Source organism: Lonchura striata, chromosome 4A (genome assembly GCF_050655825.1).
Source record: "Lonchura striata isolate lonStrDom1 chromosome 4A, ASM5065582v1, whole genome shotgun sequence".
Lineage (NCBI taxonomy): Eukaryota > Metazoa > Chordata > Aves > Passeriformes > Estrildidae > Lonchura > Lonchura striata.
Genome location: NC_140742.1, coordinates 5,387,832 through 5,402,514, shown reverse-complemented (window position 1 = coordinate 5,402,514; position 14,683 = coordinate 5,387,832). Strand labels below are relative to the sequence as shown.

At 43.3% G+C, this 14,683-nt stretch overlaps 1 protein-coding gene across 2 annotated transcripts in view; it reads right to left on the bottom strand.

Moving 5' to 3' along the window:
- Window positions 1-14,683, bottom strand: part of LOC110474371 (fibronectin type-III domain-containing protein 3a) — a 39,153-nt gene that overhangs the window by 13,172 nt on the left and 11,298 nt on the right. For both annotated transcript variants that reach the window (XM_021537740.3, XM_085570605.1), the window contains exons 3-10: window positions 9,496-9,631; window positions 6,326-6,401; window positions 5,396-5,472; window positions 3,671-3,908; window positions 2,506-2,778; window positions 1,580-1,635; window positions 342-496; window positions 22-81 (exon numbers count right to left, since the gene is read on the bottom strand). In XM_021537740.3, coding sequence (XP_021393415.1) covers window positions 22-81; window positions 342-496; window positions 1,580-1,635; window positions 2,506-2,778; window positions 3,671-3,908; window positions 5,396-5,472; window positions 6,326-6,401; window positions 9,496-9,591 — 1,031 coding nt within the window. In that variant the 5' untranslated portion in view covers window positions 9,592-9,631. The remainder of the gene's footprint in view (window positions 1-21; window positions 82-341; window positions 497-1,579; window positions 1,636-2,505; window positions 2,779-3,670; window positions 3,909-5,395; window positions 5,473-6,325; window positions 6,402-9,495; window positions 9,632-14,683) is intronic.

The window sequence follows — 14,683 nt, the reverse complement described above, 5'->3', positions numbered from 1 at the left end:
ATTTCCTTCCCAGCAGCATACCTGGCATGGTAATCAGTGGCTGGTCTGAGATCAGGAAGTGTAATTGTTAATTCTTCCCCACTGTGAAAAGGCAAAAACAAACAGAAAGCAGAGTTACAGCTCTTCCTTAAACCTCAGGGCTCAAAGCTCATTGAAAAGCAAAACCACGTAGTGCACATTTAAGTTTCCCACTGTCCATGTATAACTCTTTAGTGACATTACTTAAAATTTATTTCATGTGAAGTAGGAAGGTCTGCAAGTCAACAAACAGCTCCTGATAGAGAGATTGCTGATTGGTTAATGGTTTAAACATTGTGCTTAAAGGAAGAAACTAAACTTACACATAGACAGATTTAAATTTTCCATTTTTACCACTGTTGGATATTGCTACTTCAAATGTAAATGCTGCTGGACTATGACTATGGCTCTCTCCATTCTGTGAACTAACTGGGAGATTCCAGGACAGAACGGCTGATCTTGCTTGTATATCAGAAACCTATTAAAAGCATAAATAATGCAAGTAAGTTTGCTTTCTGCAAGAAAAGGTTAATTAGTCAATAACATGGCGTCGCTAATTGGCCTAGGAAGCTCCTCACTGGAGGAATTCTTTCCCTTTGGAGTGGGAATATAGAGGCATTCTTTGGATTGCAATGATTTGCTCTTTTCATTTCTAAAGGCTTTCCATTCCAACACCAAACCAACACCAGAGTGGGGCAGGAAGAGAAAATTCCTGCATTGTTTCCATCACTCACTTGGGAGCAAATGTTCAGCTGGGGAGTCTTGGGCAGGACCCCAGATCAGGTTTAGGCACTGACACCTTACTGTCATTTTCTGACAGCTCCTCACACAATATTCAACCACTGATCCTAAGGACAGCACAGGCTTCATTTGTAAAACTCAACATTTCTTGTCTGATTTTTTTTGCTGCTTAATTCCCACACTCCAAATTCTCTCTGCCCAAGGCAACACAGCTCTGTGGTAGCTCAAAGTACAGATGTCAGAAGCAGCAGGGAAAAAGTACTAAAGGACCAAAAAAACCCCTCAAAAGCTGGAGCAAAGGAACACAACCCCTGTTTACTGTGTGGATAATGCAGAAAAGAGCTCATTAAACTTGCACAGACATTTTAATTACCCTCACCAGACTCCACCTTCCTAAATAAGTCTCTAAATATTCAAATATTTGCTCCAGTTTCTGAATATAACATCAAAAGAGGATCCATTTGTGTAAACTTTATCCTCAACACTCCTAAAGCCTCTCTGCTGAGCAAAGGATGGTTCCAAGAGTGGACACTTCCAAGAGTTTATCAGGCCCCTGGTTTGCAAGGTAAAGCCCTCTCACACACTGGAAAACTGCAACAGTGGAATATTCTGGGATTACAGGCTGGCAGACTGAGAAATAGTGAATTTCCAGAATGGCTGCCCTTTCCCAGCTATGAACATTGACAACTAAACAGGATTTATCTTCTCTATTAAAAAAATTAAACCATTAAGAACAAAGAAAAAGGGATTGATAAAACACAAGTTATTTTCTAGGAAGCACAGGCTCAGAAAATAATGGGATTTTAAGGCTAATACTTACGACTGGCTTGCCAATGCTCAAGTGAGTATCACATTTCCTGGATTCTGTGTCAGATTCTGCAATTTAAACACAAACCAGATTATCCCAAAGCCTGAGAGCAACCCAGGCTGTTACCAAAAGGCCACCACGAGATGGAGTTGGCCTCATTAGGACTTGAACAATGGTTCTTATTGTGCAAAGTTCATTTCCCCTGTTTGTTTTGGCTGTGTGAGGGGCAGAAACACCAACTATCCAAAACCAACAGTGGTACAAAAACCCTTTTAGTACATCCTGCACAAAGGGGATCTTTTCCTAATGGAGCAGAAATAGGTTTTCTTTGACAACACAAAAACATTCCTCCAAAAATGAGAGGTGTTAAAAAAAATGACAATAAGATCTTATCTCTGTTTGATGTGTTTTCCTGGAATTTTTATGGCAAAACATTCCCAGTTTGGAAGAAGCCTGACACTGTCACAAAGCAAAGCAAAGACACTGCACGAGGTTTATAGCAGTCACAAGGTATTAAAAAACTGAAATTAGAACTAACTAAACAGCAGCTTCTACAACTGCTCAAATTTTTGTATTTCTTGAAGGTTTAACTGGCTCCTGGGTAACCAAAAAGTACCACAAACAGTGACACCAGAAGTTCTGGAAGTACCTAGAGGTCACCCTCAGTGGGAATATTGATCAGTCCTGGCTCAGAAATGGCAGGGAAGTGAAAAAGTTTAAGGTTAAATCTTCCTGAAGACCTTATTTGATAAATACCAAATGAAAAAACTTGATATTCCAATGATTCCTAGAAAGAAAAAAAAACCTAACCATAATGGATTTCAGGCTTCCTCTAATTCTGAACAGCCAAATGAATTGATAAATTCAGCTTTTTCAGAACCTGTTTTGCAATAAGTTTATAGAAAATAATTGAGATTTCCCCTGTCCATGCCACCTACCTCCCATCTCTGCCTCTGGACTGCCTTTTGTTTTTCCTATCTGCTTCTGCTTTAGTGCTCCAACTGCCCCTTGCTGGCCCTTTCCATTCCCATTGGGAATTGTGGCATTGGAAGAATTAAGGACTTTATGTGGTGAGGAGGGAGGGCTGTTCAGTTTATTGTTGGTGTGGCCAGTGGCTTGTCTGTCCTTTAGCCTCTTCTTGAGGTGTTCCTGCATTTTGAGACTCCTCTCATCCCTCTGGATGAAGTTTGTCCTCCCATGGGAACGAGGTTCTGCAAAGAACAGAGAAATGGCTTCATTACTCTGAATTATTCATCTGACATCTGAATCTATAACTTGGAAAAATCACTAAAACCCAGCCCCTGGAACTTCCCTGTGCTTTGTCAGTCTGGAAGTGCAGGGATTTTGGAGTTTGGGGTCTTTTTAAACTGAATTTTTGGGCCTTTCTCTGTCAGCTGCTCCAGATTCTGCTTTACAGCTGCCTTTCTTCCTGGCTACAGACACATTTACAAAAAATTAAGCAAATTTAGGACGCAAACTGAATTTTTCCAACACAGCCTGAATGCTGTTTTAGCCTAGAGCAAGTCAAAATACCTAATTACCAATTTAAGCTTGAAAGACAATGAATGGTCTTACTAAATCTAATTTCTGTTTTAAGTCTTGATAATAGAATAAGGATTAGAGCTTGGTTTAATTCAACATAACCCTAGTCCTTCACTGATTTATTGCTTCGTTCAGTTTTCAGAGTGGTCTGTACTTCATCCTCTGCTATGGATAACAACAATATTTTGAGTTCATTTTTCAGTCATATTTGGACTAAAAAAAATACATTCGTGTATCAAATTAAGTTCATTTTCAATAAACTTCATGCCAAGGCTGTGACAAAACTCAGTGGGCAGAGTTTTAGGGGAAAGAGTTTTAGGGAAAGGAGTTTTAGGAGTCACTGCCGTGGGATTTACAGTGGCAAAAGCAGGGATGAATGGAAAATACAACATTTGCATAATTCCTCGAAAACAGAGGATTCAAGCAGAAGAACCAGAGGATACACAGGCACACTTTGCACAGGTGAGTGCCTGAGCCCCAGGGGGGTTCTGAGCTAGCAGCAGAAGCCCTGGGAGTGCGTGGGGGGCTGTCCCCAGCCTTGGGGACGTGCTGGGCTCTCACCTTGCTCCTGGAACACGTGTGGTGGCGGGTGCTGGTGCAGGAACTGCGGCGGGAGCTCGCCCGTGCCGGGCACCGCGGGGAACACGGGGTGAGGGGGGGGTGGGAGCAGGGCGTGGGGGTGGTGCATGTAATGGGGAACGTGGGGAGGAGGGGGAGGAGGAGGGGGATGCATGGAAGGATGGAATTCCCCCGAGTGGGGCACCACCACCACTCTCCGAACTCCGTTTTCTTCCACCACCTGCCGGGAAACGGGAGAAAGCACCTGTGAGGCCAGAGACAATCCCATCAAGTGTTGGACATTTAACAAGGAATTTCCCCGCTCTGGTTCATCTCCAGATCCTGACAGGCAGGGTTTGCACAGCAGACTGGATTCCAGTGGAAACCAGGCAGGTACTGCTGGGATGGAGTTTGAGGCAGTCAGTCTGAACAATCAAAGTGCTGAACAATCACAGAATCCCAGGATGGTTTAGGTAGGAGAAGACCTTAAACTTCATCTCATCCCCGCCTTTCCGCAGAACAGGCTGCTCCAAGCCCCATCCAGCCTGTCCTGGAACACTTCCAGAGCTGGGAGTCCACAAGCTGCTCACTCCTGAATTATTTCACTCCACTTTGGCAGAATCCAAGGAAACCAGCCCTGGGCTCCTCCAGACACTGGGAACACAAAGTTATCACCTCATCTGACAAGAGCAGTCCAGGTAACTCAAGCTCTGATTTAAAGCCGCTTTCCAACTTGTCAATCCCTTGTCAACCAAGGGAAAACAACCCAACCCTGCTGGTTTCAGGTGACAGCAAACACAGAACAAATAAATGTGGTTTTCAGGCTAAGCAGCTCAGTGCTGCCAGGGCTTTGCCCAGTGTTTGCACTGAGGGATCCATTTCACAGGGATCAGAAATTGTCTGGGGGAATCTTTCCTCAAGGTCTGCAGAGCTGAAGAACAGCAGAAGCCCAAAATGCAGCTGTGTGCAAAAAGAAACTGCCTGGAGAAGCCAAGAACTCACAGTTACAGGTTTCGAACCTACTCAGAATACTCCTGATTTCCAACATTACTACAACACGAGTTCTCTTGTCACATTTGGTTTTAATTATTTCCTTTTAAAACACATTAATTTAGAAATAAATCAAACTGGAACTGGGAGTATCTCTGGTAACAACATGCAGGTCTGACCTGAACAACACCCAGGAGTGGAAAATCCATGGGAGTGGAAAAGCAAAGCTGGGAGAACCCTGCTCATTTCCCAAACACATCACTGGAATCAGTGTTTGCATCACCACCACACTCTGCTCCAGCAGGGCTGCTTTGCTGGAACTTCAGGAGATCAGGGTTGGTAAAGAAAGGGGCACTGAAAATTTGGATAAATTTTTGGATTAAATAGAAAACCTGCAGTCAGTTGGGACTGTTCACATGACCCAGCTTCACCCTGCAAACAGGACTGATGAAAAATAAACATGTGGATCCTGTTCAAGGAGCTCAGACAGTCAATTCAGAGCTGTCCTTGTTAGTAAAAGTGTCTTTAACTGCTGGGAACAGGATTAAAAAATTCCTGGAAACTGGATCAGACATTACTCAGTAACAGAAGGGACAGAACCCACAATAAAGTGAAACGGTTGGTAAGTTCAATGGAAAAAATAGCTTTTTTCGCAGCTAAAATTACCAATAAATAATAAAAAATATTATTAAAATTTCCCCCAAAACCACACAGCAGGAGAAGGAGAAATAAATGTACCTGAGATACGTAACCAGGAGGCACAAAAATCGGCGGCATGGAACCGTTTGGTGACATCATAGGGACATGAGCTGGACCTGGCAGGGACAAGGGGCCACTTTTTAACAATCAAGGCTTCTTCCATCTGGAGACACCTTTTTCCAAAGGTGGGAGCTCACCCTGGAGCCTGAAACACCAGGGATTGCATCCCATTCTCTGTTGATTATTGGCATTATCCCAACCACCACGCTTTGGCCAACACTGTCTTTTAACTGCACAAAAATATGTATAAATCACTTTAGCTCTTAATTTGTAACAGCTAAAAGTCTGTAGTACTGAAGGTAAATGCAGGTATTGGGGTAAAGCTGATGTAGGAATTTAAAAATTAATTTTTAAATACATAATTTTTTAAATTAAGCTCAAGGGAAGTATTCCTGTAGGGGGTTTGTTGAAAGCAGAATAGACACATTTTGTATAATGTCATGTAAAATGGTGACAAATACTCCAAAAATGGAAATACTGCTAAATTCAACTTGACTTACAGGAGATATTTTGCCCTCACTCAGGTCTGCTGTCACTCACCCAGAAGGTAAAAAGGAATTTGTAGGCACAGAGTGGAGCAATGACTCCCCCACCTCACAGCACAGGGAGGTCCCAGTGCCTGTTAAAGTTCTTTAATTTATTGTGCATTAAATGCCATAAAAATCATGTGCTAAGATCCTGGGAAGACACTTAGTCAAGGATCACTGCAAAGCCATCTACTGGGAATGAGAATCTGCAGGATTCAGGGAATCCTGGCACATTCCCAGCGCTGCCTCATTTGTGCTTGGACACAAACCAAAAAATCTGATTTCTTCAAGTGTAGAAAACACATCTGACATCACAGAAAAAACCCAGTGGAATAACCCTAGAATCAAGATATTTGGATTCAGAGCTTGAGTCTCCCTTTACCTTGAATGCACTGAATGTGTCCATCTTCAGTTGTAATTGTAAATGTTTCACCTGGGTTTACCTGGACAAGAATCACCTGCAGGAAACAAAACACAGAAGATGGGTTGGGGGGCTTTTTAAATTTTAGAAATTCTCTGGGGAAAACCCCCTCTCTTTAGAGACAAACAACAACAGAGCTTTGGTAACCTTGGAGTAAAACGAGAAAATGGGTTGAATGATGGGTAAAATGAAAATATTTCTTCCTACTTTGACACAAAATCCTTGTATTTTTCCTCTGTTTACTCCCAGAAGTGCCTCACTTGATACACATGAAACATGCATTTAATTTACGTTTCAACTGATTTTTCTGCTTTTACTGAGGCAATAATGACCTGAGGTTCACATTGCATTCCAGGCTATTCCCAGCACCTCTGCCCTGCAGCTCCTGTGAGCCCAGGTGTGCTTTCCCTGTGGAAGGAATCCAGGCCCCAGTGACACCCTGCAGGTCCCTGTGGTTCCCACATCTGCACACAAATCCACGTGGAGCTGGGCCAGGATCACCCCTCAGGCAGTGCTGGGATCCCAAACCATCCCCTCATCCTGCCCCAGCCTCGGGGGAATTTTGGCAGCTGCACTTTATTGTAACATCTATGATATTCCACAGCTAATCCTTTAATAAAAGGGGGTTTGGCCAGGTAAGAACTGCAGGTACACAATTAAAATTCCACCCTGGTGACAGTTGGCACTGATGTAAAAATGGAAGTAAAATGTATTTGTTAAAGCAGCTGTGAAAATCAGTGTAATTTTCTTCAATTCCATTTTTATAAAGTGTTTTTGCACTATTCATGGAGTGACATTTGTAGCAGGTAGGTGAGACCTGAAGAAATCACCTGGTCATTTAATTCCTGGTAAAATGAGCGACACATGACATTAATGAATTAATTTTTCCTGTGCTGGAGCTCCCTGAACTCCCCAGGCACCAGTTGCACTGTCCTCATCACTACAGACTCCAAGGATAAATAATAAATGCTATTTAACATTGGTTTTGCACCTTCTGCATATTGGTGTATTAATCTTTGATTTTATTTTTCATAACCTCCCTTGTAGGGGAGAATTGATGCTTCTTGTACAGGAAAATTTACTTTGGGTGGATGATTTGTTTCTGGATATAACTAAGCCACCAAAATCCCTGAAAAGGCCATTTAGGCACTCAGTAATATTTACTATAGCTCCAGGAGGAGAGATGGCAGAGAATACCTTTAAACGTGGCATAATTTGCATTAATAATGAAATTTATGCAGATTTGTCACTTCAGAATGCAAACAAATGCATGACCTCAATGCTAATAAATTCCTTGGGATAAAGGGAGAGAAGTGGTGTTAATTGTTTAAAGAAAACTGACAATAATGGGCTGGGGATTTTCCAGAGCACAAGAAACAGGAAAAAGCTTTGCTGTGGATCCAGGATTCCACAGGCAGGGATTGACCTCAGGAAAAGGCTCATCTTTGAGGACAAAACTCAGCAAGAAAGGGATTGTTTGAGAGATTCAGAGCCTCTGAGGGTGGCACATCTTCAGCACAGGCTTCCAGGAACTCCAGCTCTCAGCAGCAGCTCAGGAGAAGGAGGGAAGGATCCCAACAGTGCTGCAATCCCAGGGCTGCAGCAGTGGGAGCCTGGAATCCCAGGAATGCACAGGCCATGTCTCAGAGCAGTGACTCACTGGAATTAATGAAGCAAACGCAGTCCCAGGCACCTTCCAACAAGGAACATTTCCAGGAAGCTGAGCTGAGCACCTCTGCAGGGCTGGTGGCACCAGTACAGCCAAAGCTGCTCAGCCACAGCTCTGCTTTTAGCCCTAATCACACATTTTTTGGATCCAGAAACCCTTCCAGAAAACTTCCAACTTTTGCATTAAGTGAAATGGAGCTAATGGATTCACTGGCCAAACAGACAGGTTCGGTTTTTGGAAACAAATCTCTCTACAATAATGAAGTATTAGCACTGTCCTCCACAGCATAAATAATATGAAAATAATTAAATAATTAAAAATCCTCTGCATTAATAAAGATTCTAAGCCAACACTCTCTTTAGAAGATTCTATTTAAATTTCAAATCTGCTCTTCAAATGCATCTCCACAATATGACTCCATTATTTTCCTTTTTTTCTTTTTTTTTTTAATCTCACCTGATTACAAAGTCTCCTCCAGGTCCTAAAAATATCACTGACTGCCACCTCCATGTCCCATACACACAGCCCTGGGGACAGGGGCCAACTAAATCTACATGATCTCCTTTCCTCATGAAACCTGAACCACCTGAGCCACCTCCCAGCTGGGCAGGGCTGAAATTTCACCTTCTTCTGCCAGAACTTCAGAAATACTTGGGAGACTTTGCTCATTTCCAGACATAATGATTGTACTTCCACCTCCAGGGTCTGAGGCAGAAAGGGAAAAGGACTTTTTATTTTAAAAAGCCCATTTTTTCCAAGCATACAACTAAAACAACACAGATTTCTCCTTCTAATCTGCAATAACGACAAATTAAAGGAGATCTTGTAAACTTTCAGCATTTATGGACTACCAGACCTCAAAGGATGGGAAAAGCTCCCAGTATTTGTAGTACAAACACTCAGCTCTTTCTGCCAAACACTAAATTAACATTTACTGACGATTTACATAGACTTGAGCTTAAAAATTGTTCTGCTGCCACTTTTTACCTGTATTTTTAATCCTATCAGGGACTTCTGAAGGGTTGTGTCCAATAAAGCTCTAAAGTTTCAGCTAAACACACTCAGGTTTCACCACTGCACTGTAATTATTAATGAAGACACTTAAAACCAGGAAGCCAAGGTCTTTCCTTTCATTTTCCTGTAATAGATTTCCTCTGCAATCCCTTGCTAATCTTTATTCAGTACTTCACAAGAGCTTCAAAACCTTTATTAACCCCCAAATTTTTTCCTTTGAATTTTGGAGTTTGCAGCTCCATTTTAAAGCCCTTTTTTCACATCTGTCCATTAGCTGGGAGCTGAATGATTTTTTTTCCTCTCTCCATTTACACTTCTGTTTAACTCCTGATGTGAGTGCTCACAACCTCATCCTTCCCCAGCTCTCAGACCCATGGCAGAGCTGCCTGGTTTTTGTGGAGCCACCATCCCAGTTGCTCCCAGTGCTCCCAGTTCAGGGCTCACTTGCCTGCTGGATGCTGTCCCCGTTGACCATGTGAGGTAGAAGTGGCACTTCATTCAGCAGAGGGGTGGCTTCCAGGGGGGGCGGCTGCTCAGCCATCATTTCTTGGGATCACTCATGGACACCTGCTCACCTCAACCACCTGCTCCAAGAAAAAACAGGGATGAGGTCAGATCCAGCCCTCCCTTCCTTAAATCATTCCCTGTTTGTTTGACAAACTCGGCTCTGCCAACTCAAGTGCACATAAATAGTCCAATATTATCCTGTTTTTCACATGTAACTCCTTTCATGTAAGCAATAAACGTCCTTTTTCCAAAATTCTCCTCTTTAATTATCAGGAATATTCAGTCATGAGTGTTGGAATTGGTACCTCGGTGCAGCAATGACACAGTAGAGAAATTTACATTTATACAGCAATTTACTCCCAAATTTGCACTTCAGACTCCTAATCTGCTTCCACTCCAGACCCCAATAATGCACATACCAATTTACATTTCAGTGATGACCAAAAAAATCCAAACCATGCAATTTCTCCAATACAAAATCTGCCAGGGTGAAAACAAAGCTTAAGTCAACACAAAACCCTGCTTTGTCCCAAATTTTTTGACTGAGAACCGTTGGGAAATGTGAATGCAAAAATGGTGCAGAGTTGTGAGCTTCCAGGGAATAATCTGTAATTAGAGCAAGTCAAAATACACATGATACAAATTAATTATAGTAATTAGAGCAAATCAAGCTGCAAGCTTCCAGTGGTAGGGAATTTTCAGTGTATAGTTAATCCAGCATCCATAAAAAGCACAAGATAACAGGATACAGGAAATGCTGACACTTCCTGCTTCTTTCCCATTACCTCCCATAAACCAGAAGGCAAAATGTGGTTAGAAGGCTCCAATCCCTTAAAAATAAAAAGCAAACCACAAAACACCCCCCTAAATCTGTTAATGAACCGAGTCAGGCTGCTTCAAAGTGTCAAATCTTTCTTCAGTTCTCCACAAGCAGCAAGGAAAGGGCAATTTTTGGGGAAGAAAAAAGACAAAAACTGATTAGTTCTGTACCTGTGGGACTGCATTTCCAGCAGATTAGCAATAGTAGGAGAAATATAATATAATTAGCATAATTTCTTCCGGTTTTAACTGATTTCATACAGAAAGATCTGTAAGAAAGCTGAGATTACAAAGGTTTTCCTGTGCTGTCAAGACAATGCAAAGGAGCTGGTGGAATCCACTGATAAAACCCATTCCTCCTTTGCAAAAGCATCTCAAGATCAGAGATGCAATCACACAGCCACAAAATGCAGCACAACAAACTCCTCAAGACTTCCCAAAACCCAGCTCCTTTCACAAGGAAATTCTTTTCCAGGGCTGCTCCAGTAACAGCTTTAAGAAGCCAAACATCACTGCAAGGTGCAAGGGCTGGAAAGGACCTCAAAGAGCAAATTTGCATCAGGTTTGGCCTAAATACACTTAATAAATACACTGAACTGCCTTAGTATGGTATTTATTTCCTGAATAAAATAATCTCCTTTTTGTCAGGTCAGGAATTGCCTCTGCCCAGATGAAAATTTTAACTATTCCACTTAAAAACCCCTGCCTGGAACAATAAAATTCAGGCAAAGGTTTCTTCCTCTACACCTCTCCCATTTTTTTGAGATTGGATCTAAGCCTTAAGAGCCATAACAGGAATTCACTGTATACAGGCAAAATGAAAATTCTTTATTTTATATATGAATATGAATTCCTTGAATCTCAAAGACAACAGAAATTAGTACTTAAAATAAAGAGGAAAACCCTTTACCAAAGGGTAACTCCTTCTGCATCGAAATTCAGCTACCCCAAATAAGCAGCTGCAGAAAAATGTGTTCTGAAACAGGACCCAAAGGCACCTGCAAATAAAGGTTCAGAGTTTCTATACTCATCCTCTGCAGCTTTAAATAAAGGTTCAGAGTTTCTGTGCTCATCCTCTGCAGCTTTAAATAAAGGTTCAGAGTTTCTTTGCTCTTCCCCTGCCTTGGCTGAATTTAATTGTCTCTTTAGGACAAATGATACAGCAGAGCCCCAACATCTCTGTGGTTTTTAGAACCCTTCATCTCCTGCCTAATGACACAGGGAGGATTTAATTTGCATGGACACCTGCACACACTTTCTGCTTGCTTAATGCTGTAACTTCATTTCTCTGATGAAGAATTTAATATCTGGAGTATCAGGAAATAATTGGTTTTAAACTGTTAATGATAAACTCAAAAAATAGCGAATTTTGTGTCTTAGTAGCAATGGCCATATGTCAGGGAAAACAGAAGTATTGACAGGAACAAAACCATCTAAAGAGGTTTTGGGGCAGTTTCACCTGCCTCAGAACGTTGATATTTCCCTGTGCAGCTGGGCTGGGGTGGCTGCAAGTAGCAGAACACTGAGGACAAAGAGGGACATCCTGACAAACTGGAAAAAAACAAGTTATTTTGGGTTTTGAGCACTGCTTCATTCCTTGAAAACACTGATAAGAGCAGCAAAATCCCCCTGCCCTCCAAGGGAACACAGTCAATGAATGTGGGACTCAACCCCTCCAACTCCAACTTCCCTCCAACTTTTCCAGGGAAACAAATCCATGGATTCACCACTCCGAAGTCTCCATTTCACTCAAGGAAGTACGTGGTATTTGGGTAAATAAAAAGAGAATTCCTGAAAAGTTATTACATACTCAGCACAATTTCCTGCAAAACAAAACAAAGACAGAGCTCTATCTTGAAAAGCCATTTCCCAACACCCTCCCATAGCTGGCCAGGGAATGCAGTCCTGCTCTCCCTGCAGGGCAAGGCTGCTCCTGAGGGAAAGGTGGAGGACAACCAGCACAGGGGCAGAGAGGAGATTGCAGCATCCCAAACCTGACTCCATCCTCACTCCCACACTCAGGCATCACAGAATCCAGCATGGTTTGGGTTAAAAGGGACCTTAAAGCTCATCCCGTGCCACCCCTGCCATGGGCAGGGACACCTTCCACAAGCCCAGGCTGCTCCAAGCCCTGTCCAAGCTGGCCTTGGACACTTCCAGGGACCCAGGGGCAGCTTCTCTGGGCACTCTGTGCCAGGGCCTCAGCACCTTCACAGGGAAGGATTTCTTCCCAATCTCCCATTTAAATCTACCTCCCTTCAGTTTAAAGTCATTCCTTCTTGTCCTGTCACTCCAGCCCCTTGTCCAAGATCCCTCTCCAGCTCTCCTGGAGCCCCTTTAGGCCTTGGAAGGAGCTCTGGGGTCACCCTGGAGCTTCTCCTCTCCAGGTGAGCACCCCCAGCTCTCCCAGCCTGGCTCCAGCCCTGGGAGCAGCTCCATGGGCTCCTCTGGACTCTCTCCAGCAGCTGCAGGTCCTTCCTGTGCTGGGAGCCCAGGGCTGGAGGCAGCTCTGCAGGTGGGGTCTCACCTGAGTGGGGCAGAATTCCCCTGCTGGGAACAAGCCCTGGAATCAGGGGGTTCAGGGGGCCAGCCTCTCCTCCACCAACACTCCTGAGTTCCCAAGTTTCACATCATCCCTAAAAGTCTGTCAGTGGTTCCAGGCTTCCTCTAAACTCTTGGATTTCCCCCCAAACCCCAAACCAAGTCATGTTGGAGAGGCAAATGCAGCTGGGGGGGTTGTTCATGGACGCACCCAAAGGGAGAACTGCATCAAAGAGCTGCTTGGTCCCTAAAACCACTTTATTCCAGAAAATCTTAGGAAGAGCAGCTCAAACTGCTTTTGCTGTGGTCTGTTCTTGGCACTGAGGGATTTATCATCCCCAGGAACTATTCAAGTGGTCAGGAAAAAAAAAAGAAAACAAGGAAAAAAAGTACAGTCCTGGGAATTCACAGGCTGCACTGACATTAAAGATGAGCTAATACACTAAATCTTACATTCTAGACTAAAAATTAGCATGAAAAAATCCCATCTGGAAGCATTAAAGAACAGGCAAATTTTGTAATTTATAGGAATAAACTGAAATTTAGTGACTCATTAAATATGAATCAATAGCAGAACTTGTAGAGGTGTCTCTACAGCTTTTTCACACTGTCCTGAAGATTTTTGACTCACTATGGAATTAAACAGATTAAATATTAGAAAGGTTGCATTTTGCAAGGGCACTTCTGGCCTGATTCATTTTTTGCCATGGTTTCTATTACACATCAGCTAAAGGTCATTCTCAAACCTGAATTCAGCTGAATTCAGCCCACAGATCCACAAAAAAAGAAAATAATTTGCTTTAATCATCTCAGCAACAAACCTGAAGCTGGAAGAAGTGATAGTGGGTAACACATTTCTAAGTTAAATAGCTTGAGCTTTTGTTTTCAAAGATTATTCAACATCTAGAAAGCTGAAATACAGTAATTTTTCACAACAGAACTTATTTTAAACTGAACAAACCAATCCGTATAGTAAAAACGGGCCCTGAGATGTGTTCTGGACTAATTCAACAATCTCATGTAACATGGTCCTGTTCCCATCTTCAAAAGAAGGCAACATTTTCCAGGGACACTCTCACCCTACAAAGGCTTCTAAGAAAAACAGAAAATCTCCAGGACTGCCTTTCCAGCAAACAATTCCCATCCACAGCGCTGGGCCTGACCTCACTTCCTGCTGCAGCAAAAATCTGAGTTCTGAAAGGCTCCAGCATCAGCCTCCCTTTGGTGCAGCCCAAATTCCAGCTGAGCTTTGCTAGGCTCCAGCATCATCCTCCCCTTGCTCCAGCCCAAATTCCAGCTGAGCTTTGCTAGGCTCCAGCATCATCCTCCCCTTGCTCCAGCCCAAATTCCAGCTGAGCTTTGCTAGGCTCCAGCATCATCTTCCCCTTGCTCCAGCCCAAATTCCAGCTGAGCTCTGCAAGGCTCCAGCATCAACCTCCCCTTGCTCCATCCCAAATTCCAGCTGAGCTTTGCTAGGCTCCAGCATCATCCTCCCCTTGCTCCAGCTCAAATTCCAGCTGAGCTTTGCTAGGCTCCAGCATCATCTTCCCCTTGCTCCAGCCCAAATTCCAGCTGAGCTCTGCAAGGCTCCAGCATCAGCCTCCCTTTGGTCCAGCCCAAATTCCAGGTGAGCTCTGCAAGGCCCAGCATCAGTCTCCCTTTGGTCCAGCCCAATTCCAGCCAGCACAGCCTCTGGAGCCCGGCCAGCCCCAAAGGAACACTCGGTTCTCATTGATTCCAGCTCACATTCCATGGAAAACTGCTCAGCA